The 26,799-nt window shown below is 37.0% G+C and overlaps 1 protein-coding gene across 3 annotated transcripts; it reads right to left on the bottom strand.

Moving 5' to 3' along the window:
• On the bottom strand, positions 1-23,634 carry LOC129261539 (lysine-specific histone demethylase 2-like). Of its 3 annotated transcripts, XM_064101136.1 has the most exons (18): positions 23,374-23,464; positions 19,856-20,040; positions 19,611-19,825; positions 19,049-19,138; positions 18,372-18,597; positions 17,289-17,478; positions 15,937-15,963; positions 14,875-15,059; positions 13,830-14,006; positions 12,798-13,007; positions 11,735-11,906; positions 10,621-10,748; positions 8,676-8,882; positions 7,443-7,559; positions 6,394-6,519; positions 4,441-4,566; positions 3,236-3,388; positions 1-2,072 (listed from the first exon to the last, which is right to left on the bottom strand). In XM_064101136.1, exons 2-18 carry the CDS (start codon positions 20,024-20,026, stop codon positions 1,989-1,991), a joined length of 2,604 nt encoding a protein of 867 aa, XP_063957206.1. In that variant the 5' UTR covers positions 20,027-20,040; positions 23,374-23,464; the 3' UTR covers positions 1-1,988. The 3 variants fall into 3 exon arrangements, with proteins under 3 accessions (XP_063957206.1, XP_063957188.1, XP_063957198.1); XM_064101118.1 differs by having other exon boundaries at positions 19,611-20,040; positions 23,374-23,634; XM_064101128.1 differs by lacking the exon at positions 23,374-23,464 and adding an exon at positions 20,632-20,709 and having other exon boundaries at positions 19,611-20,040.
• Positions 23,635-26,799: the final 3,165 nt, after the last annotated feature.

Raw genomic sequence — 26,799 nt, 5'->3', positions numbered from 1 at the left:
TCAGTATTTATAGGTGATTTTATTTGCAGATAAACAGAGCAATTGTGGTCAAGTACAAATCTAAAGAGCATTGTAGAACCACAGGGGTCATTTTCACAAAGAACTTGTGTTGATGGTCACATGATTCAGTAGCCAATCAACATCTAGGTTTCCATGGTACAAAGTAATTACAATAGTGTCAAATTTACTATAATTGTAAATCTTTGTGAAACTGGACCAAGAGGTTAGAAGGCATATTTTCAATGGAAATAATGTACGGCATTTGCAACTCTCCTTCAATGGACATTCTTGAGAAATTTTAATGAAAATCTACATTTTTGGCCAAAATGTCGGCATGAAATTCGGTTGTACTTGAGAGCTGTACTGATAGTAAACTTCATGCTTTAAACGCATGATAAATGACATTGTGTATTATTCCTTAAAAAAAAAATGGCTGCCAGTAATCATGCAAGATCATTGATCACTTGACTTTGCAATCCTGAGTAATTTCAAATTTCAAAACCTTCTTTTGTATTTCAGTATAAAAGCAACTTGAGTAATCTTAAATGCGTAAGTGAATTCTTATTACTACCTTCATGGTTCTCTTAGGCCCCGTTTTAATAGACAGTGCCCGGGCAGAGGGCAGGTAGAAAAGCAGGGTAGAATTCCTCAACCATGGGTGGTATCCTCTGTGCGCCGTCTTAACAGACGACACTTACTGAAAATCCTACCCGTAAAGGTTACATGCAAGGTAAATAAAAATACTAACAAAACGGCAACATATTTGTAAACAACCCAATCTCTCTGTTTGACCATGCCTTTATATGGCATGCGTTTTGTACACGTCATTGCGCAATATTGAGCTTTTCGGACGGACTGCACCCCGAAAAATCCTGCCTGCTTTTCTCCCAGAACGTGTACCCAGGTATTAGCTAGGTGGAATTGTTTTTCTACCCCGCATCCACCCTCGTTGGAGCAGGCTGAAATTTGGAAAAATCCTTCCCGACACAGTCCTGCTTTTCTCCCAGAGGGAGCGTCTTAATAGGAAGGGGGATTTTTTCGCCCTGCTTTTATCGGGGTAGGGCAGTCAGAAAAAGTGTCTGTTAAGACGGGGTATTAATAATGATGCTTGTGGTTTTTCATGAAGAATACAAATTGTTCTTGAAGATAATAGAACGCTAATTATCATATAGATATGTTATTTTCTACATCGTTACATCAAGATTAATTGTTAACAGTTGTTTAAAAAAGTAATCTGTTAACATTTTTACGTACAAGGACTTTTATTTTGAATAAATTGAATTGCAAAGCATTTGGAATTAAAACAGGAATAAAAGTTTATTCGAAATCTTCAAAAGTCTTCTTATTAACCAGTATACTAAAATTTCATTTCAAAGGTTTCTGAATCATTAATGTTGATAATCTGCAGTACTGTTGGGTAATACTCACTGATCTGGAGAATGATGTTCAGAATAGTGTATTTACATCACAAAAGGCAATGGAGGTCCACATTCCTAACCCCTTTTCAAAGGTATGGGACTACAGTAGATGATGATGATTTACCATTACATTGACTGGGCTATAAGTCATCATCTCAAACTGATTAAGATCATAAACTATTCAAATAGGACCTGTAGCTGTCATCGTTTTGAAGATGAGGTCGCATGCAAAAGACGACACTGATTTGGGGAAATCCTCCGCCCTATGAATTGTTAGGCGAAACCCGACTATGATCTAGTGTGAACAGGCCCATCTTTCACAACATCAATGAAGACGGTGCATTCGCACGTGACTGCCTCTCCCTGAAGTCATTGGCAGACCACCATGGCATGCTCATTCAGCTGGGCTTGTTTGATGAGATGGCATGTTACGACAACTCAATCCTCACCGTGATCAGATGCATACAATAACCAGAGCATGTGTATTCTCTGACATGTGAACACACCAACAAACATGCACTCAAAATGGTCAAAGTCACTATTACATCTAAGGTGCGTTCATACACTGCATCATAATGCAATAATCTTGTTTGCTTCTCTGATTCCACTGAGGTATGCTCCGGTTACTGTCTGAGGAAAACTTCGGTTTGTTGCCTGTATGGAGGAGAAAAGCAACACAATAAGTTGGTATCATGTATAAGATTTACCGGTATCTTTAAACCCCCAAATTACAGCTGAGTCACCCAAGCAAGCATATGTTTAACTGTTCTGGGCTTACTCGTCACTTTGACTTCCAACTCATAACTGGTTTTGCAACTTTGCTTGTCAATCAACTTCAATGTATTTTATTTATTTCATTTTTTTTTTATTGAGAAGTTGTCAATATTCATTGTGCACCTTGAGTGTCATTTTTTTTCCTTATTTGTTTCATTTTTGAGTGTCATTTTTGTCATTTTATATATATATATATATATATATGTGTGTGTGAAATTATACATGTACAACAGCTTTGGCAACTCTTTTATTTAAATATTTTTGTGAAAGAAATGGATGAAGAGAACAATGGTAGGCATAGCTTAAATCAAAGTTTCCCAGAGCTATCTGCCCTTTTGGAAAAATTGGTGATACCGAAAAAATGTATCTGCCGGGAATCGAACCCGGGCCCCCAGCTTTGAACGCCGGTGCCTTAACCACTAGACCACAGAGACGGGTTAGAGGCTAGGGTGACCCCGATCCGATTGACTGTCAGATGGACAGATTTTCGACACTATACCAATTATAATTTCCTTAGTCGGGTGTAGGTGGGTTTTGAACAATGACAAGCCGCCATGCCTCAGCTGGATCAAAGCTATTGCTTTGATACAGTACACGTATGGGAGAAGGTATACGAATGTGTGAAATTATCCATGTACAACAGCTTTGGCAACGCTACGCCTACCATTGTTCTCTTTATCCATTTCTTTCACAAAACGATTTTTTTAAAAGAGGGAACATTTCAATATTCACCTGCCACTGTTATAAGCTACTGAAATACTTGCATCTGATTGGCTGAGAACAAATTTATCACTGACAAGATGCTTCATGAAACACCCGCCATATAAACTTGCAATCGATCGCAAGTCAATTTTAGGTCCAGAAATCAATCGAAATTAATTGATGTCATTCAAAATTTGCAATTAATTGATGTTATGCATCTTGCACCAACAAGTATAAATTGCTTTGCTTTACTTAAAATAGATCCATTACTTGTTAATTTACATCAGAAATTTGCAATTGATTGCAAATCTTTTCTTGCAACACTCCCTAAGAGTACTAACCTCTCCTGCAAAGAATATTTTGTCATCGACACAGTCAGCGAGGATATCGTATGTTTCTCCGCTTGAACCCGATGCTACAAAACTGTATGACATACCAGCGAACTCGTCTTTATGCCATTGGGTTACAAAGTACTTGGAGGGGTTCGGTACCGTCTGCAGAGAACACAAAAGTTTTATTATAAAATACAGACTTGTTATGATAGCAAATGCACAATTTCTATAGCCAGTTCACTGTCAGCCACTCTAATCCATGGATCCCTTCACACAAATCTTTGAAATTAATCACAAGATGGTAATAGCCAATCAAGTTCTTTGTTGCATCCACTTTCCATTCTATAGACTGACCAGTAACCAAGCTGAAGTTTACTCTCATATTTGCAATTGATTGCAAATATTTGTGTTAAAGAGCCATGGTTTGGCAATAGAAAGAATTGCTCCTGATTATTAGATACAACTGACCTCTAGCTCCCTCTTTTTGTTTAAACAGTATATCAACAATCAAGGGTTGAAATGTTCAAAGATATTTCCATTTGTTTTGTTCCAAACTGCTCATGAAAAAGACAATATACTATTATGAAATATGATTCTCAGGAATGCCAGTCAGTTTAACTGATTGGGCCGAATGGGCCTATGAAGAAGCCAGCATACATTCACACCCCATGTGTGCTGTACAATCTACAGCCTGAAAATGCCTGAAATGATAAATTGTCAGAGCCTGAATTCAGGCCAAAGCTGAAGACTGACATCAATTATGGACGGCCAGCAAGGTCAACGTGTACTATGCATGTTTGTTAAAAATATTTTCCAACTGTGATGTATATCCATGCATTCAATGTTTTTTTTTTAATTCACTGTACTTCTCTTTGTTTACAAAGGACATTGTGCCAATTTCCTATAGAAAAAATTATGACACTGATGGATTTCCATTGAGTTACGATTGATTGGATCAATCGTAACTCTTTGTAAGACGAGGCACAGGATTGATCTGAAGCATGGGCTTGATTGTACAAATCTTTTACAGATTATGAAAACAATACAAAACAATAACTACAGCAATACTTAATAAGAAGGAAAAAATAGTATATTCAAAGCATAAAGAAATATGAAACTTATAATACATTTGGGGTGGGGCAATATGAATGCAAAAAAAAATAATAATGGTATTATCAGCAGAATATTTCAGATAATTATCATGAGAGTCATACCTGTTTAGGGAAGAGTTTCTTGAGACATGATAAACATTTTTTCATGACTTCTTCTTCTGTCATCGTCTTCAGCTTCTCTACTGCATCACCACTGATTATTGACATCAGTACATTACTCTCTGTATTCTGATGGCACAAACATACATATAAAAACATCATGGACTTCTTGTTTTTTATTTTTGCATTTATTTATATCTCTACTCTTTTTCCTTTCTCTTCTCTAACAATTTTTTTCATAATGTTGTTGTTGTTGTTGTGAATAGACAAACTAGTCAGCTTTGACTATTGTTGCCTTGTAAAAATGCTTTTTTCTTCTTCCAAAAAACGGAATAATTTCTTTGTTGAATCAATATCAGTTAGAAAAAATAAAGGAAAAGAGAGGAAAGAAAAGTTCCTAGGAAATCGTGCAAGACCACCTCTCCTGCCCTGTACAGCACGTTATCCTGACAAGCCCGCTCGAGGTGCATTTCGAGGGCATCTCAGGAGTACAAAAAATTGTATTCCCTATGTCTCTCAAACGTGAGCAGGGGGCGCTCTATCCGATACCTCGTAGAACTTCAATTGAATTTCCGCAAGTGAAATTTATGTCAAATCAGATCAAAATGAACTTAAAAAAAGAAACTATTTATAGTAGAGTAAATACTGATATTCAAGGGCCATATGATAAAGTGAAAGTGACAAGAAAGGTGCACACATAGACTAATTAAGTGAAAACATCATCGATTACATCATAAACAATTACCCCAAAAATTACGAATAGTTATACACCTTGATCAAAAAGTATCATCACGAAATATAATGATTTGCTACAATTTATTTAATATCTTTAGTCTTGACTACACCCTGTTGTAATGGTTGCCATCCTGGCAACCAATTTGAAATCTTTGAGTCCTTTTGAAATATCTGATAAGTGCACTTTGTGTCTTTACTGCGAGATTCTCCACTTTACGTTCCGCATCAGAGATATTGTTAACATTTAATTCAGCAAGTAATAGTGCTCATTGAATAATAAATCTAGGGCAAACATATAAGAAGTGGTATATCGTTTCTCTTTCATTACAGAAATCACACTTTCCAGTTGTGTGTCTTCCCTTCTTAAAAAGGAAGTCGTTTAAACCCAAACCTCCCAAACGTAATCTGTGAATCATTTTTTCACCACTTTTGTCTGTGCATAGATAATCAAAGGGTGTTTTTTTTTAGACAACTTTCTGGTATTTTCTTAATTCTGAAGTTGACTTGTCCCATCTCTTCTGCCATTCATTTCTTGCAAGGACTCTTACAATCTTTTTTGTTTTTTGGATATTCAAACCATTATTAATCTGTATTTCTTGCTTTAGGGCTGCCTTTGCATAGAAGTCAGCCGTTTTGTTTCCATTAACCCCACAGTGAGATGGAATCCACTCTAAGCAAATCAATGTACCTTTGTATTTTAGACAAGTAGCGGTTATTATGATTTCTCTAACGAAATTATCATAATAATAATGGTGGCTACTTATATAGCGCACAGGCCCACCTACAAGGACTGCAGAAGGGTAAGATGAAAATATGTCACTGTGACCTTGACCTATGACCTTTTTAACATAAAAATCAAGAGGCTTCCTGGGATCCATGCTAGTATCATACACACCAAATTATATGAGCCTAGGTTAAGTTAAACTGAAGTTATCGCGTTTACAAAAACTGCTGAAGGGTAAGATGAAAATGTCACTGTGGCCTTGACCTTTGACATTTTTACCTCAAAATCGATAGGCTTCCTGGGATCTATGCTAGTACCATACACACCAAATTATATGAGCCTAGGTTAAGTCAAACTGAAGTTATCACGTTTACAAGGAAAAGTTAATGGATGGACAGACTGACGGACGGACACCGAGCGTGATACCATAATACATCCCGTCTAGGACGGGGGTATACAAATTACAGATTTGCAAACCAAATACAATATGTATTTACCTCATTTGACATGTCATAAAACACTGAGAAGAACCCTCTGTCTGCTGGATCTGTTGGAATATAACCAAAGTAGTCCGTCTCTTGTGTTTTCTTCTCCCAAAACCGGGATGGAAACTGCAGCCCAATCTGTCAAAAGATGGAAAACAATAGCTTAACCCATTTGCGTCTCATACTAAAATCAAATTACATTAAAGGGGTTAATATACAAACTGTAAATTGATGCCTATTGCAGAGATGCAAACTTTTGAATAAGTAAATTAAGAAATCTCTACAACTCATATTTTTCCATACAAATTTGCAATGTTTAAACTTAATATACATTTTTTTTTCATCATGAATCAACTGTGCCCACGCTGAGAGATTGTACATTTATTTTGTTCCACAACAAAGTCCAATGTAATCTACATCTGCTATGCCTATACTAGATTCTTGGCCCTTTCACATTTTAATATTCCTGTCATATTTATGTTACAAACACTAATTTTTCACAAGCCCTGATATAAAAAAGTCACTTTATTAATTGGAATTTCAACAGGACAACCTCAATTACGTGACATAGTTTGTGGCAGTTCTTGGGGAGGCTTGAAAAAAAAGATAGTCGTCCACTCCCTGGATGAGTGAGCTAAAGATGGCATGCTTGATAAACCTCTAATGGATTTTCAAAAGCAGGATCTAGAATCTAGTGCATGTATACGCAGAGAAATAGATCACATTATAGCTTGGGGCAACCCGAGATAAGATGGTGGCACGTAGGCATGCCATTTGGTGAATTTCAGGGGAAATTTACAATACGATGAAGGCAAAATCACCTGTCACCCTCTACTTCCTATGCCGATTCCAAAAGGTATGATAAACTGATTGAAACAGGATCTTGTTTCACAAAGATTTGTTATAACAAATACGCAATATCTTTATCAAATTTACTATCAGCCAATCAGATTGAAGGATTTCAGTAGCTTTTAATCGTTATCACACATTTGCTATTACAAGTTTGATGAAACGGGCCCCCAAGAGTTTCTACGGAGACAGGATGCAAGACTATGCCTTACCTTCTCAATGATCCCAGCTCCTAAACTATTTATTGCTTCTGTTTTATCTTCAGGTAGAGGCGGTGTGAAGTTGATTGCATTCGACTGCAGTAACACGAGAGGTATGGTCACTAACACCTGATTTATACACAAAGAAAAGGAAGGAATAAAATTATATTCTAAAATAAGGAGATCTATTTAGATATGGGCCCCTGTCTCACATATGCTTATGAATGACCCATTCAATCACAACTGCAAAAAGCCATCGAAAGAACACATCTAAAAATTCATATATTCAATCAAAATAATTTCTGAACGTTTTCCAAATATTTTGGAAGTTTTAACATTGTGCTCCTGTTTCATTCCTAAAGGAGAACGTTTAACATTTCCTATCTTCAAAATAATGACACTGATGGATTTCCATTAGAACATATTTATCCAGGTACAAAATGTTTTTCATTAATGACCAGATGAAAACATAAAGAACAACAAAAATCATATCATACATGAAAATAAAGTCAAAATATGAGTAAAAAATAACAATACATAAATAAACTAATATTTTACTTTAATGATAATATGAATAAAACTGAAATATTTAAGTTATCAAAAGGGAATAGTTACTAATTATAAGACTACTAATTGTATAATTTATTCACTGATAATAGACACTGAAATGATAGCAATGAATTAATTATGGCATTATAGGACATATTTAGAAAATCAAATGAAACTGACAATATGTCTTAAACTATAAAACTATTCACTAAGTAAATTACCTAACATTTTACTTGGATAAGCAGCATGCTTATACTTCTGTTTAAATAACTTTTTAAAAGTATTTTTCTTAATCAAGCCAAATTTAAGCAAAATACATATTAATACCTATTGTGATGTCACATAGTCCAAGCCTAACATTGCGCAATATATGTATCAACCTGTGTGCAGAATGTTTTACTACGCACAAGAATCATATGTCTGTAAACTTCATGCAAGCTAGACAAACAGGGGGGCTGTTTTATATTTCAGCAAAATATTTAACCCCAAAAAAAGAAAACTGAATAATTAACTGTTTACTTAAGAAGAAGACTGAATACAATAGTTAATATTCTGGATTAAGTATCAAATTGAATACTGGCCCTGGACTCCATGTCAAAGTGACTGTGATTGAGATTTAACCAAGTTATACTATGGAAAGCCAGCAATGGCAGAAGGGACCAGAATCTGTGAAAAATTGTTGATATTCTGACTTACTTTCTGAGCTGTGAATGTCTGACCATCCTTGGTTGTCACAACGATATCATCCGATGAATGATCCACAGCGGTGACCTGATGCTGTAGTCTTACATCAAGATCCTTGGCAAGTTCGGTAAAGACAACTTGATAGCCTTCTTTGAGGAGACAATGGTCGCCGGCGAATTGAGCAAAGGCTTCGTTCTGATCCCAATGTAGGGAGGAAACCTGAAAAGAAGATGAAGACATTGTAGTACTTAGTGAGTAGCATGGGTATGGATGAATCAAAATTCATCTGTTATAAATAGAGGACATGTAAATATTGCTGTGTTTAGTCACTTTGTCAGGGACATTGCTTTTGATAAAGACCCGGGTTCGATTTTAACTTGGTATGCTGTTGCCTTTTTGGTACAGCATTTATCCTCAATAACAGAGGCCCCTAACACAAAGCTTAGCAATGATCGTAGAACAATTTTCTACAGTTGATTGCATTGACTACAATGTACAATCAATCGTGAAAATCAAGCGTACGATTAATCACTAACCTTTGTGTTAAGAAACACTGGTTGCTCATAGAGGACCTTAATTGATTGCTTGCTTACCAGCATTCATGCTTTCTTAGCAATCAGATGGAAAAAAAAAATCACCACCAACATTGTTAGAGCAATGTTTAATGAGTATGATCGAAGAAATCCAACCCCATCTGATCATTAAAGGACAAGTCCACCCCAACAAAAAGTTGATTTGAATAAAAAGAGAAAAATCCAACAAGCATAACACTGAAAATTTCATCAAAATCAGATGTAAAATGAGAAAGTAATGACATTTTTAAATTTCGCTTAATTTCACAGAACAGTTATATGCACATCCTTGCTGGTATGCAAATGAGGAGACTATGATGTCATCCACTCACTATTTCTTTTGTATTTTATTATATGAAATATTCTAATTTTCTCCTCATTGTCAAGTTAAACAACGTTTAATTCCTCCCTGAACATGTGGAATTAGCATTGTTTATTAATATATCGTTCAGTCAAGTGGGTCCTTACTGTCAAATCTATAAAAAATGAAATATTGTATAATTCAAACAATAAAAAACAAAAGAAATAGTGAGTGATGGACATCATCGACTGACTCACGTAGTTGTGCATATCACTGTTTTGTGAAAAATAAGCGAAATTTTAAAATGTCATAACTTTCTTATTTTACATCCGATATTGATGAAATTTTCAGCACTATGCTAGTTTGATTTTTATCTATCTATTCAAGTCAGCATTTTCCTGTGGTTGACTTGGCCTTAAAAAGGAAGCATAAAAACAAGTGCAAGTTGTGTGGTTTGTACGAACAAATTACCTATGTTCAGAGAAATCATTGTTTTTGTCATCCTCCTCATTATCAACCTCCTCATCCTGATCATCATCATCATCATTTTCATCATCATCATTTTCATCATCATCATTTTTATTTCCATCATTATCATCATCATCATGATCATGATCATCATCATCATCATCATTTCTATTTCCATCATCATCATCATCACCATCATCAACATCATCATCATTATCATTTTCATTCACATCACAATCATCTTTATTGTCATATTCAACATCTTCATCATCACCATCATCATTGTCATCATCATCATCATCTTCATTGTTATCACTATCCCAGGATTCTACTTTAAATTGAAATATAGCTTGGGAAATTAATTCAAAATGAAGTCTTTTGTACATATAAAGTGTTTGCTACGGAAGAAAATATGCAAGAAAAGAAGCATTTTCTGCTTTCCTCTAGAAAATGACATTCCTAATTATAATAAGATTGTGCACTGATCTGACTCTAGAAACTCTCACATCAAATTATATATGCACCAATTTAATTAATGTATCTTAACGAAAAGAGTCCAGACACTATTTAACGTCTGATCCAATGTTTTTTCTCCTTAAAGAAGGAAATTACGAACCTTTGCTAGATTACTGCCACACGCATACTCTAGATTACTGATGTGGAACTGTAAGAGTTTGTCTTCTTCCTCTGTGAATGTTAAATTGGTTTCATCCATGAACGTTTGGTGCATCTCCATGATTTTCTCTGAGGATAATAATAAAAATAATGATAATAATAATAATAACAATAACAATAATAATCATAACAATAATAATAATAATATAATAATGATGGTAATAATAATAATAATAATCATTAATATTATATTTACTTATATAGCGCTTAATACTTTATCAGAAGTCTCTAAGCGCTCTACAGTAATGCAGCAAAAATGAGCAGAATTGGCTTAAGCAGAGCAGCTATCACGTGCTCATGAGCTTCAAGGAATGAATTCCTACCAGGTACCCATTTACCTAACCTGGGTCGAGTGCAGCACAATGTGGATAAATTTCTTGGAAAACACACCATGGTTTGGAATTGCACCCACGTCCCTCAGATTGAAAGACAAAGTCATAACCACACGACCACGATGACCCCATAGGATCACATATCAAGCCAACCAATAGAATGACATTACTCTACACATCAACCTCTGAAACTCAAATCTGTTTGTCTCTAGTACGCTGCAACATTCCCTTTCAATCCAAAACTGCTTGACACATTCCTCGATAATGCAAGCAAGCAAATTATTCCAAGAGTTTGGCAACACACATCCATAAAAAAACACCTATTATTTTGCGCTGACAGCAGTGAAACAGTGTAAGCGTACACCAACTACAATAGATTACGTGTAGCTACCACTGGGGAGGCAGCTGCGTGTATTAAACATTTGATCTCCCATGTCCAGCCAATCCCTTATACCGATTAGTGCTGTTCCCAATTTGTCCAGATTAGAGAGGTCGGAATGTAAACTCTTCCAAGAAATTCAACCATTATGACCAAAGCCACTCCCAATTAAAACTCACACAGTGTGAGCTTCAGTCAGTTTCGCCGTGCCTACTAGCATTTCATGAAGGCACTTCTCTGAAATTTCATCTGACAGTTACCATAGCAATAGTGTTTCTTAGCCAATCAAAATCAAGGAACGTGGCGGGCGAAAAATGATGATCAACCCTCACAAATGCACTTACTTCCTAGCGGTGAGTCTGAGCTCGAGAACTTGTCTTTTCTCCATTCAGCGATGGCATCTAACATGGCATTGAAATGAAACTCGACCCGTTTGTCGATGTGTGAATCGGTCACAACCCCTCCTTCTCCAAGCAGGTCACACCTCTCATGCATCTTTCGAAGCTTGAAACCGCCCTGCAAATAATGAATACATAATTATACAAACTAATAAATTAACAATATCAATAATAATAATAATATAACAATATTTATATAGCGCTTAATACAAATGTTTCTCAGCGCTGCATACTATTACCCCGGCTTTAGCACAGCTACCCTGATCTTAAAGCCTACCGTAAATGTAAAAAAAATCAAAAGTCAAGGAAAAAATTACTGAGAAATTGCCAGATATAGGAATATTCTGAAATGTCCTGTTTATTATTAATGTATTATTATTATTCATTTGGCAAAGAAACTTAGACAAAACAACATATTTCAGTATAAACAATACAAGAAAAGAAATAATACATAAACAATTTTCATAAAAATAGGAGCGCATGTTAAATGGCAATTTTCCTTTCCCCAAATATAGGAATATTCCTATTCAATAGGATCAGTTGGCATATATGTCATAATAATATTGATAATCATAAATAAACAGTAATTAATAATCAATATAATACTAAAAAATAGTATCAATTATAGAATCAACAAAATTATAGTATGCAAATTATGAAAAAATTGCGGTTTGTATTCTGAACTGTTTAATTCATTTCAGAATAACACTTGACAAGAATAATAGTCTCTTATGTTTATTTATTTATGAATATCTGACATTTACACCAGGATTTATTTTAAAATTTCTAAATTTGTACACCATCCTATCACCATTACAGATGGCAGTTTGCTGGTGTGAGCACAAATGAGATCGTCGAATGGACCAAAACAACTGTTCGTTTTCAAATGTTCAAGATTTTACTAGGTCTAAATAAGGCCCTTGAAATCAGTGAGAAAAGGGCAATGTCGTTCTAATGAAATAAATCTGTAGAAAAAGAAATGATGCCTGAATGAGATGAGCCTACTAACCTGTTCACACATGAGTGCGATAGGATTGTTGATGCATCCATTGACAATCTGAGCTCCTTTACCCACACAGGAACCCAATGAGTGATCGTCCCACACCCTTCCTCCGATCCTGTCCCTGGCCTCCAGCATTGTGACATCACAACCCAAGTTGGTCAGGTGACGGGCTGCGGATAATCCCGCGACTCCAGCTCCAATGACTATTACTTTGCCCTGTCAAATAACATGTTAATGTGGTTCATTTGACAATGAGATTCATGAACACATTAACTTTAATTGCACATTTCCAATGGCAAATGGAACATGAAATAAAAATTTATTTATGAAAAAAAAGAAAGCAAATCACTTACAACTTTCTTTGTTGATAATGCACATTGTAATATGATCTTGATATTAAGCAAATAATCACTGTGATTGGCAATCTATTACTTCCAAGGAAAACGGATCTAGCTATCTTTCAAAAGCAAAGTTGAAGAAAGATAGGATGTACATTCAGCTTGCCGAGGAAGTGGTAGTTCATCTCGAAATCAAGAGGTGATTGTATGCTCATATTCCCCACTGATCTGAAACTACTATAATGGAAAAAACAATACTCATAAGAAAGAATCTTGATATAAAAATTATGATTTCCTTTTTATTTGAACTTCATTGCATGTGATGGAGAAAAAGATGGACCCAAATACCATGTGGTGATACACTTTTATTCTGCACATATTCAAAATCATTAATAACTCAAAAACTTTCATCACCATGGGTGTCGATTGATGGGAAAAGTACAATTAATCATTGATTGATTTTTGACCAATCCAATAGCAAGATTCTGTAAAGTATATGGAATAAAGACTTACATAAATCTGAATACATGACAGATAAAAATTTGGAGAAAAACAACCAGGGTAACGCAACAAAGTCCTTAGAAACTGATTATATGATTGATTTTCCGTGATTGATTGTACATTATGGTCAATGCAATCAATCATGAACATTTGTTCTATGATCAATCGCTAAGCTTTGTGCTTCGGTCCCAGGACTTACCACCCCTACATCTCGACAGACTTGGAGCTCTTTGGGTGGGTCCCTGAGAAGTCCTGTGTTGATGAGTCCTTTGCGGGTCAGGAAGGCCACGATTGGTTCCAGGATCTCCGCACACTTTATCCTCACCAGGCCTCGTACAACTAGTCTTTGAGTGCAGGCATGAGCTGTCAAGAATTCCTGCAAAGAAGTAAATCAACACTCTAACGTTGGAAACAAAGTCTAAATATATCTAAAAATATTTGTTTATATTGGTCAGAAGTTTCATGGTACAAGTCTAGTTTTCATACATTTAATTAGCTTTAGTATGCAAACAGAATTCCTCTATTTCATGTGCATAGAGGGAATTTAAGTTACAACTTTTGTAACATTGCCATCATGGTAACTACCATGGTAACAGGGCATGGCAGCCAATCATAATCAAGGTTTCAATCAAAGTTACACTAATGACGAGGTTACCATGGATGCAAATCTTGGAGGGGGCTTAATCACATTAATCATTTTGATCCCTATCAGATACAGTCGAGATCTGAGGGGGGGGGGGGCTTTTGAAAACAAAGCTTGATATTCACCAAGATTTGATTAGATTTGCATTGTGATAGAATATTTGGCGTACCCCATTTCGTAAGAGTACCACAAGTCATACATAAAAGTCATGGTTAACTTAAAAACAGCTTCATAAAACAACACCCAGATACAGTAAACGTTGTGAATAAAGACCGCCCAAGGAAGACAAAGAAAGAAGTCCCGGTGGGTGTTTCATAAAGCTGTTCGTAAGTTAAGAGCGACTTTAAGAACGACTGGTGTACCTTTCTTATGGTAAATGGTATATTCATTGACGATGGTTAATCGCGTAAGAAAGGTTCACCAGTCGTTCTTAACTTACGAACAGCTTTATGAAACACCCACCTGATGAGCATGTCTTCACATGTATACTAGTTCCTTTAATACACATTTCCATGGGGGGAAGCCAACCTGGTGGCCTTTTAGATGGGTGGCCTTTTACACAGGTGGTGGTAGCTAAGGCAGTTTTAACTGACATACTTACCTTACAGTTCTGCGCCCACAGAGCCAGGACCAGATTCCTGAGAGCAAGGTACATCTGCTGTTCCCTTTCAAACTCCGGAAACTCCTCCACCTCTTCATGCTCCATGACATCGGGGCATATACACAGGGCTTTACCCTGCTCGTCGGGTTGGTAGAACGGCTGGAAGTAGGGACTCACTCCTGCAGCTGATGAAACAAAACCACCATAAGAATTGAAAATCTGTAACGGGTTTAGTACCTTCTTGATGATAATGATGACCCACAGTATTCATATTGTGACACATTTCTTTAAGAACAGGTGCAGGCTCGTCCAATTAAATTGATTACTGAACTGTGACACAACATTTGCTCCTGTGACAACTGCTCCGGGCTTCATTTTGTTTAAGATGTAGGGCGGGGGTTAGGGTTGCAATAGGGTTTTATGTTAGATTCACGGTTAAGTTTAGGGTAGGGTATAGTGTTATATCCAGGGTTGAAGCTAGTCATTGGATTAGTGCGTAATTCATAGTGGAGTTATTGTCATCAGAGTAAATGCCATGGAGTCTCTTATTCATAACAGCTAAACTAAAGCTTTTACAGAACATCCAATAGTAGGGACAGTGATTTTCCATCAGCTGGAAATAAAAATGGAAAATCCCCATTGGTTCTTTACATTTTTTTTAAATTCAATGAATTAACCTTGCAAAATGGAATTCATGTTTTTGATGTGTATATTTCCTGTGGCGAAACACAACTTCGATTTTAGATCAAGTTTGAAATTGATTTTTCCAAATGGAAAAGACAATTAAAAAAAAGAAGGAAAATCACTGTCCTAACAATAGTGATTTCAAGGTCTATTTTTCATGACACTTTATATTTTACAGAGAATATTGTCATCCTATATGATAACCATTCACAGAATGAGTATTTCTCTACCATTATCCATTAGTTTTTGTGTTTTTTTAAATATAAATAATAGCACTACGTGTTGAACATGACAAAGGGAAAAAAACAAAAGAGTGTGATTATACAAATGGCACTTCTTAACAGATACACAACCTTATAAACTTTATTCAAAACTTACCAAAAGATTCATCCCCTTCGGATAAACCTAAGAAAAATGAAGATAGACAGATAGGAATAACAAACAAAAGCCACAAGTAGAAAACAATGGAAAAAGACAATAGAAAGATGATTTTCTTCTTTGATTTTATCATATAAGCAATGTAATTTCATAACATTGGAAATGACTTGAATACGTATTGAAATAAAATCAAAAGCAAAACATTTTTTTTTCTGTCAAAAGTGCTTTTTGATTGAAAAGGGAGATGGGTTTCATGGCAGTCCCAAAAGCCTGTTGAAAAGAACATATGATTACTGATTTGGCATGAACATATCAACACCATTTTAATGAACCATCCAGAATGGATATTGTTAGACAGAAACAAACTTCAGATAAATGTGTTTGAAGGCTTCTTCTATTAAATCTGCAAAAGAATGTGATTGAATTCAACTTTTTGATACCATAACAGTACAATATCTTAAAAATTGATTGAGATGTTTAAAGACTGAAATTTCGTGAGATTGAAGACATTCAATGATCTATTGGAAATCTTAAAACAACAAAGATAATTGACCTTTTTCCCCATTTATATTGTTTTCCAATTGATTGTATGATCGGTCGCAAGGTTTTATGTTACTAGACCCTGGGGGTTATTTCACACCTGACTTTACCCAGGACTGGGCCCCGTCTTACAAAGAGTTACAATTGATCCGATCAATCGCAACTATGGAAAGCCAGCAACGTCAACATCTGAAATACATGTTTGTTCCAAATATTTTCTAGAAACGATGTACATTCATACAATACACTGTTTGCTTGACAATTCAGTATGCTTGTCTTTGTTTTCAAAGGACATTGAGCAAATTTCCTAAGGAAAAGAATACGAGTGCTGGCCTTTGCTTCCCGGGTGGATTTGAGAATCGTGAACATTATAACCAAAACAAGAGATTTAGTAAACAACACTTTACAGCCTCACAGGTAAATTTCTTTCTTTTTAGTTCGTGGGTGTTATTCGTTTCGTCATGTTCGTAACTTGAGATAAAGTAAACAAGTTGGACTGACACAGACAGTGTACAATCTGCATAGCCAGCTACGCTATGTCGGCGTCGCCCAAGCCTAGCCTAAAGCTACAGCACCGACGTGGACGGGATGCGGCCTTGTCTAAACTGCCTTAGTGCATTCGAACCGGCCTATCAATAAAATGTTCTTTTGTCGATATCAGTAAGATACTTTTACCAATATATTGACAGATAATTTTCTTACCAATAACAGCACTAATCTGTATGCAGTTGACATAATAATAACTAAGAACATGTGCCACACGTTTGTAAAGTCTGCGTAACTTTGGTCTTTCAATGCATAGAGAAGCTTACCTCCATTTCTTGACGCAACGGGGCAGGATGCACTGAGACCGACTCCATCGGGAAAGTAAGATGTGAGGAAAGGAGCAGCAGGAGAGTTCTTAAGGAGGGGCGGTATCACAAGAAGAGACAACCATTCCAAATCAAAAGTCTGCTCCACTCTGTGGTCTTGAAGAACACTGCAGTGATCTGATGGTGTGCCCTGTTAAAGACGATGACAATATAGCAATACTGGTCATGTGACTAATGATTTAATAGACTCCCGCATTTGCATATCACTGTGTTTTGTATATAACAGGGGGACGTTTCACCTAAATTATTAAGAATGACTTTATAGAATTGCACTTTAATTTCAATCGAGTACAGTATATAACACATCTCCACATCGGTCAGATCATGCGCAAGAGACTCGCACTACTACATTGCCATCAATCAGATTAGGTGTTAAAGGGATGGTCCAGGCTGAAAATATTTATATCTCAATAAATAAAGTAAAATTCACAGAGCAAAATGCTTTAAAAATTTCATCAAAATTGGATAACAAATAACGATATTTTGTGAAAACAGTTATATGCACATCGTCATGAATATTCATTAGGTGGGCTGGTGATGTCACATCCCCACTTTCCCTTTTCTTACATTATTACATGGAATCATAAATGTTTCATTTTTTCATACATGTGTTAATGATGTGTCTCCATTGTGATGAAGTAAATTGCAGCAATAAATAACTAATGCACTTAATCAGTTGTCATTCCAATTGTTTTAGTTCTTGGTAGAAAAAATTTGAATAAACCTAATTTCATATAAAAAAGATACAAAAGAACAAGTGGGGATATGACATCATCAGTCCACCTAATGAATATTCATAAAGACATACCTAGAACTGTTAACCGGAATATAGCAAAATTTTGACATTCAATAACTTTGTTATCTGATTTTGATCAAATTTTCAGCATTTTGCTTTGTGAATTTTACTCTATTTATTAAGATATAAATATCTCCAGCCCGGACCATCCCTTTAAGGCAACCTATTGTTGGTTTGGGGGTGGCTGGTAACACATTGTACCATTATTATCAAACTAATGTTCTCACCTTCTTTGCACCTGCCTCAAATCCACAGACAAAGTTCTGTATAACCTCCAGGGATAAGGTTTCTGTAGAGTGGAACTCCCTCCACTTGCCACAGCCAGTCTGTGTACATTGAAGCCAGAACGGAAGCACTTTATCCGACATGTAGGACTTGAGACTTGGCTCTGTCTTCCCGTTGCTGCCCCAAACACGCCTCCAGTTTGAGATAAGCTGGTAGCCTTGGCGATGACTGAATAAACATGGATGAAATATGATATGACAGTTTAGAGCAATGTGGTCTAAAGTAGGCCTGGGTCTGAGTGGACGGAATACCGGTATCCATCCGATGTGTGCGGTTTCGGGTTTGATTTTTTTTGCACATTGACAAGCATGCATGGTACTCCATCCAATTTGTCAGGCGCCAACATTTTTAGCTCTTGAAATCTTGAATGTGAAGGCATTGCAGGAGTAATCTTTTTTCATGATATTCTTCCAACATATGAGAGAAACTTAGATTAAAATAATAGTGATTTTGCCATCTCTACCACTACTGCTATTAAATATTTAATTCTCAATTTAAACATTGAAATAGAAATTTTGAGCTGCATCTGCAAGGGTATACATAGTTGTTTTTGGATTTTTTTTTTGGGGGGGGGTTAACACATGTCAATGTTTACAAATGGGTCTATTAAGAAACTAACCTCCTGTAGAAATAATCAAAGCATTCATTGCAATGATGTTCTCCCGCTGAGAGATGATACCATCGAGCTGTATATCCAGAACCAGCGCATCTACAAACAAACAAAATGTCAAAGGGTTACACTCAGTACTAATAAAGTAATTAGACAATTGAAAAATAAGATACAGCTATAATTCTGTGTACATGCATAAGTATGCAGACCCTATTCATCCTAAACATGAATATGAAGAAAAAAAATCAGAGAGAAACTGATTAAGAAAACAAAATGCTATAGGCTGACAGTTTGTTATGAAAAAAAAACATATTCCCTCACAATGAAACTAGGAAAGTACAATAAAGTACAAAACTGAGAATAACAGATTTGCCTACATAAGTATTATACAACTAACCGTGATGGATTTTCTCTAAAGAAATGAGCCAGACCTATTCATTGTCTTTCTCCAATTGACATATTATGCTCTAGATTTTACGACGACATGTAGTCCTAAAATGATTAGAAACAATTACACAATTATCAGCATCATATCCCAGCCTGTAAAAATCTTTAGAAAATCTGTGCTCACTTGTCTGTAGCTTTAGCAAAGCATTGTGGGATCTTAGCGGGACATCTGCTCTTCTCACAGCTCCGCAGAGGTCTTTTAGCATCCTTGTCAACTTTCTTTTCCTTCTGCCCCTCTGGGGATTTCTTCTTGTTAGGTTTGCCGGCACCAGACCTTGGGGCGCCTGGGGTCGCCTTGGTACTGCTTGGTTTCGGTGTGGTCACCTTGGGTGTGGCTACCTTGGGAGTGGCCACGTTGGGTGTGGCTACCTTGGGAGTGGCCACGTTGGGTGTGGTCAGTTTGGGAGTGTTTGATGAGGGGGGCGGGTCAACTTCGGAATTGGATGATGCTGGGGGCTTCTTTGGAGTTTTCTTTGGAGGTGCTGGAGGGTCATCCTCAGCATACTTTGCTGGTTTCCGTTTGATTCTTGTAGACATCATGTATCATACGTCTCCTACAAAAAAGTAGATGAAAAAATAATATTGAAATGATGGTTGACAATCAATGTTGATAATGTACAGTGTAGATTGGGTCCTATCTCATAAATTTTGAGCTGGCCTTATAAAAAGGTAGGGGATTTTTGAAACATTTTTTTTTCCTTCAAATTTCATTTGGTTTAACAAAGTACAATATTTCTCTTGAACAGAGAGGCATCGTTATGAAAATGATGTCATTTGAAAGCTCAATCTCTACATGTACATGTATGTGTGTATTAGCAAGTGAAATTGTGACGCTGTAACGACAGAGATGCCAACTTTTGGAAATCAGAATTAGGGAGGATTTGCAACCGACACCAAATTATGTGCGCGTAGCGCACATCTTGAGCGCGGAGCGCTCGACCCTTGCGGCCGGGGTCGAGGGCCCGCCTTAGGGCCCTGGAAGCTCTGGGTTTCTAGATGCTCTCTGGTGCAATCTGACCCTTATTTTGGAGCATTTCACATGTTTTTAAAAAAACATTGTTCCCACTTTTTTGACATAAAAATAAAAATATCAAATATGCATTTTTACATGTAAAAAAAATGAGGGGACAATAGAAGAAAAGTACCTGTTCAACTATAATAATGAGGAATTATCCTCTTTATTATTATTAAAGCGCGGGTAACGTCTTCCTCCTCGCTGGTCCCCTGCTTGGTGAAATAAGTCAACAGGGTACTAGTGGAGCTCGAAGATCTCGTCTTCGCAATGTCCGTATGCCGTTTGCTCCCTACGTGCTTCCGAATATCATCACGACCTCCGTGCTCAACTTTAATGTCCACGCTGCAAATTGTGCAAAATGCATGGTAGATTCCTCTTTCCGAATACACGGGTACTGGAGACTGTATTCAGTCTTATACTTCTGAGACCATTTCTTGGTCTTTTTTTGTTGATTTTCCGCCATTTCGTGTCAATATCAACCCATCAATACGCCGAAATCACACACCGATATTCCATCGCACGACTCAACAAATCCAGCGGCCACGAGCGCACACGCCTCGCGAAGCTAGCCGGGCCTACCGGCCTGGTGCACAGTGGATTCCCGTTGGGCATATCACATGCACCAGCTTTTCGCTGCTCCTTATTTGTCTGCCTTTCACACAGAATTTAGTAGCAGCGAAACGTAATGGAGTTACTACATGCTAAAGTCAGCAGACGATACATGTACTTCCAATCCAATTTGATCAATGCAAAAAAAATCGTAATTTCGGGAGGATAAGGATGGTAATCGTAAGGGCGGGAGTTGGGATGAATTTTCGGGAGCCTCCCGATGAAATCGGGAGGGTTGGCATCTCTGTAACGATAGAACAGATGGATAGGGTTGGCAGGAGAGGGGGAGCGGAACACACAAAGTTTATGGGAGAGACCTGTTTCATATTTCAAACATAAATAACTTTTGGATGCTATAGATATCGTTTTGTCTCATTTTAATCTTAATGTTAGTATGTCTGATGGGCAGAGTTTTCTCTTATGCATAGAATATATTTTATTGTATTTTGCTTTGATTATCATATTCATTTCCATGATCGAATTTGAGGCATGAAAATCGTGTTTTCTGTGATATTCCGCTAATTCTGTATACTTTCCCCAGAATTCTGTGATTTTTCTTTCCGTTTTGCGGAAAACTAGGGACTCGACTTTAATCCACCATCCTTCTCCTCCTATACGTTCATCTTCTTCAACGTGGTTTATTTGGTTAATTGACTTATATGAATGCACTGAGTACTACTGAGTAGGTACATTTATGCAGCTTGAGAAAGAATAATATTGAGACGTTTTACATTTCCGCTCTGCCATTCACATTTTCCTCGACTATATTGCTGCCACCATGTTATGTTGTTGTATTGCTCAGCACACAAATGACGGACACGCACATGAATGGGACGCAATCCCTGGCTCCGTTCCGTAGAGAGTAAGCATACGTTAGTAAATGATTTTTACTCTCTAGGAGCCTCCTGGCTAAGCCTAAGCCATGTAAGGCTTAGACTCTTAGATCAAAAGCTTCGGACTCTGTTTTATTGGTTGTTCCGCTGAAGTCCGTTGGCTCCACTCACCAATTACAGAGACCGAAATTCTACCTCGATTTGTACAGCCACTTCAGTACAGGTACTCAATTGCCATATGTTTAAAAAAGTATTTAGTTCGAATAAACCAGCATGACCAGGGAAGCAACCTCGCATGCTTGTGTGAGTGCCAGGGAAGTGAAGTTGCACGACAGCCTATGTAAGTCACTGTTTTTCGTCCTTTTAAGTTTATTTTTTCACATTTTGGTGCATTTCAGGCCAAAACGGAATAATAATCTTTATTTTGGTCAGTTCTTTTCATATATTTTTATGAAATAAACTATAAAGAAAGAAAAAAAATCGATGAGCCCCTTGGGGGATTTTGCATTTTTAACCCTTTAAAGTCTAATGGCGGCTGCACGATCGCGAGCCGTCTGTGTACGAGGTGATATAAAAAAATGCTTAAAAAATCCTCGAAGCAGACAGCTAACGTTAGTGTAGACAGCTGGCAGCCGTCTGTTTCGAGGAGTTTTTTAACATTTTTATATTTTTTAAATTTCTCCTCGTACACAGACGGCTCGCTAGCGTGCAGCCACCATTAGGGGACTTGCAATGCAAAATCCCCCCGTCGGGGCTCTTCAATTTTTGTCTTTAATGAGTAAAAATTGTGAAAATTCACGCGACCAAAATGCAAATTAATATTCCCTCTTGGCATCAATTGCCAAAAAACCGAGAAAAATTAAGTTAAAAGGAACAAAAACAGTGACTTACCTCGGCTGTCGCGCAAATTCACTTCCCCGTTTTATCCGATCTTAAGTACATAAACATATGGCCATTGAGTCCCCTGTACAGATCGCGCTAGAACTTCGGTCTCTGTATTTGGTGAGTGAAGCCAACGGAGTTCAGCTGAACAACCAACATAACACTAACAGAGACTGAAGCTTTTGGTCTAACGTTAGTGAGGCTTAGCATTGAGGACTCCATGTCTGATAATATATTCTTTTATATTTTGACATATACATATATGTCAAAATATTAAAAAATATCAGACATGGAGTCCTCAAGGCTAAGACCCTAATAAAAAATAGTGAGGCTTGAGGAAGTTGAGCTCGAGCTCCCAGCTAGAGATCTACTTCCATGCAAACATATAAATTAACGAGTGGGGCTGTACAAAATGAGATCGCCGAACAAAGACGAAGAATGATGTCTGTGTTCAAGACCAAATTTCTAATTGTTTGATAAACGCATGCAGTTTAACGGAATCTTCAATTCATTAAGCTACTCTGCATATAAAATGAATCTTACAATACCTTATTATGAAAGCACAATACTGGTTGCAAATGCAATTCTACATTGACTTGACGTTGAATACCTAGTTCGAAGAGGTCACGTTAACTGCATAGCTCGAGCGTCCCGCGCGCAATGCAATCTACGATTTTGTCTATGATACTATACTGTATGCAATCGACGTGCTAAGAGAGAGAGTAGTGCCGTGGTCAGTGGTCTGCTGAGCTCTGAGGCGTCTGACGCCGACATTCAAGTCCGGGGATCAATCCACAATTTAATTTGATAAAATGAAAAGATGCATCACCTTTGTACCAGGGAATTGGGCGGGAATTGTATACATGCATGTTATTTATAAGAAAAAAAATCTTAGAACTTATCATCTTCCACAGGAAATCAGAAGATGATCATGTTTTAGATCATTGGGGCCCGGCATTGGGGACAAAATTTGAATATTACATAATGATATACGAGGATCGAAAAGACATCATTGGCTCAAATATTGTAGAATGTACAGTATGACTTTTAATAAAGAAATAGATAAAACTGTTTCACCGACATAATGCAAATTAAGCTTTGAATTTTCATAACTTTGTTATAAATCCTCGTCCAAAGTAAAAAAAATCAGTGATTTGGTTGTCTGATTTTACTCTGTTTATTAAAATCAAATATTTTTCAGCCCCGAGTGTCTCTTTAATGTCTTCTTCTTTTCAGGCCTTCATATATCAGTGGCGTAACATACGAGCCAAACAATTAAATTTAGGGGGCGAGATATTTATCGGGCAAAATCTAGGTAAAAAAAAAAAGTAGCGAGCAAAAATTGAGACATTCTTATTTCAAAAATCAAATATAGATTTTGACATAACATTCAGAAAGTGCCCACAAGCCCCCACCCCTATCTGTACGCCACTGCTATATATAGATCTTCAAAACATGAAACTTGTTTTAGATTGTTTGTTTTTTTAGGTCCGTGTTTAGTTTTGACAAATTTAATCCAAAAAAAAAATCATCGTTGTCGCATATCATGTTGTGCTATATAGACTTGCACATTGATATGGGGTGCATAAATTTGCACGCTTTGCAACCTTGGGATTGGAAGAATTTTTAAAAGGTTTCTTTTATGTATTCGAATTTTGCAAAAAAGATTAAGGTGTAATAACCGATGACCCTTGGGCTAATTTACATTAGGTGGTTTCAAACCGCCTCGATCACAAGAATCCCCGTTAAATTACGAGAACTTTTTTAGGCTGAAAAATACCCATTAATTATTCCTGCATTCACACCGCCCTGAAACATACCCTTCGGGATAAGTTCCTGAAGTTACGAGCATGCGCAGTATGGTCTGATAAGCAGCAAGGCGCGAAATTCAAAATCACTAGCCCAGCAGCAACCCATGCACGGCGCCGCACCCAACGACACGCTGGGCTAAAAGTTCCCGTAATTTGCTTTCAGACCGCCAAAATACCCACGACCTTGGAAAAATCCCCGCGAAAGTTCTCGTAATTTCGCCAAGTACCTACTATTTATCGGGTATTTTCTTTCGGGGATATTACGCGTAATTTGCTTTCAGACCGCCAAAATACCTGGTATTTTCTGATCGGGGTAAATTTCCCGATCAGAGAATACCTGGAACTGGCGAACTTCGAGGTGGTGTGAAACCACCTTGGGGTTGAAATTTGAATTTGACTATATCGAACAACGAATTAATCCAAATTTATAGTCCGGTAGTTTCCCTTTTCATAGTGGAAATATATTTTTGTATAATAAGAACAAAAAATGAATCGTCCATCTAGGAGGGCAATAATAAATTGATCGTTATTGAAAGATGAGCAAAATGCTTGAAAGCGAAGAGTATCCTATTTTTGTTTCAACGAGTATAGGAGGGAGTAATATAATGAGTAAATAGGCTGTGGTCCCACGGTAAAATTGACTTTAAATCAGAAATAGCACCCTCTCTCGGTAATATTATGATTAATTTTCCATGCAAGAAAATCACAATACGAGTGACCACGATGCATGGGATGGTATTGTTTACGTTTGTGAGGGTGGGGGTAAACTGGAGTTAAACTCACTTAGCCCCCTCCCCTTCCCCTGTATACTGCATATCCTTTCTGCCTACTGCATGCATGATTTTTTCTCTTTTTTTTGAAATCATTGTTGCTTCATAGTTTGAATATAATGCCCGTTTTTATGTCATGATCTTAACTGCCATTCAAAAAGTATAGTCATGAAGAATATTGTCCCTTGGAGGGGCAGTTTATAATCACTCGCGTCGCGTTCTGGTTCGTAATCACTCGCGTTTTGAATTTTTGGCGATTTTTTTTATTTCGGTGCGATTTTTTTTTAACGGTGTCTTCAATGGGACAGACATGCAGGGAAATTTGAGTTTCGTTTTAAGCCGGCAATTAAAGAATAGAAAACAAGCTTGATCCGCCCCAGACAGCTGGCAGCAGTCTGTTTCGAGGAGTTTTTTTCAAACATTTTTAATTTTTTTTTAAATTTCTCTGTATTTGGTGAGTGGAGCCAACGGAGTTCAGCGGAACAACCAACATAATAATTAATAGACACAAAGACCGAAGTTTTTGGTCAAGATCCGCCCCTGTGGCTGTGCGCGCTCTCACGGTAAAAATTCGCGCGACGATCAAAGCCAAGGTACCGTACCGTCCCGGTGCCTTCCTGAAAACAGAAGTTGTCGGCTACGTCATTTATCCAGGCCCCTTAAACAACTCCAAGCACGAGGTAACTCAGATTGAGTCAGAAATAATGGATTGGAAAACAGAAGACATGGCTTCAGGGAGTCACAGTAGGCTGGATACATAAACATAAATAAAACATTGTGATCAACAACAAATATACACTTGTAAATACATTACAATACAAATTACAATACAGTGTAGATTTCTTGTCCTTGATAACCCCCAAATTTTTTCATATTTTTCACCCTGCAACGTCCTGCAAGATTAATGAAAATCCATTTTACCATTTTTAAATTTTGTTCAGTGCACCATCATTATATAAAAAAAACTTATATCACACACACACACAATTATTTGTATAAAGGAACAATTTTGTTGGTCCCTCGGACTTCTTTATAACCAGAGTGCACTTTACTCCCCCTCCTATTTCTATTTCTTCTCAGTCTTCTTTTTATTCCCATTATTATGTCATCTTATTCTTCTCCCTGTTCTTCTACTTCTCAATTTCTTCCCTTTCTCCTTAGTGTTCATCTCCCTTCTCACTTCTTCCTTTTCTCTTCTCAGTCTTCCTCTTATTTTATCTTCTCTTTCTCTTCTTCTACATCCTCCCCTCAATTTTCTCTTTTTAGTTTCATTTTTACCCCCTTATGTCCTCCATCTTCTTTTTTCTTCTTCTACTTCTCCTCCTCCTTCCTTCTTGCTTTTCTTCTTCAGCACTTTTTTCCTCCCTGATTTTTACGTTAGTGTAAAATAATT

The sequence above is a fragment of the Lytechinus pictus genome, chromosome 1 (genome assembly GCF_037042905.1).
Source record: "Lytechinus pictus isolate F3 Inbred chromosome 1, Lp3.0, whole genome shotgun sequence".
In the NCBI taxonomy this organism is placed as follows: domain Eukaryota; kingdom Metazoa; phylum Echinodermata; class Echinoidea; order Temnopleuroida; family Toxopneustidae; genus Lytechinus; species Lytechinus pictus.
The sequence above is the reverse complement of the archived record's forward strand: the minus strand, read 5'-3'. Positions and strand labels throughout refer to the sequence as shown.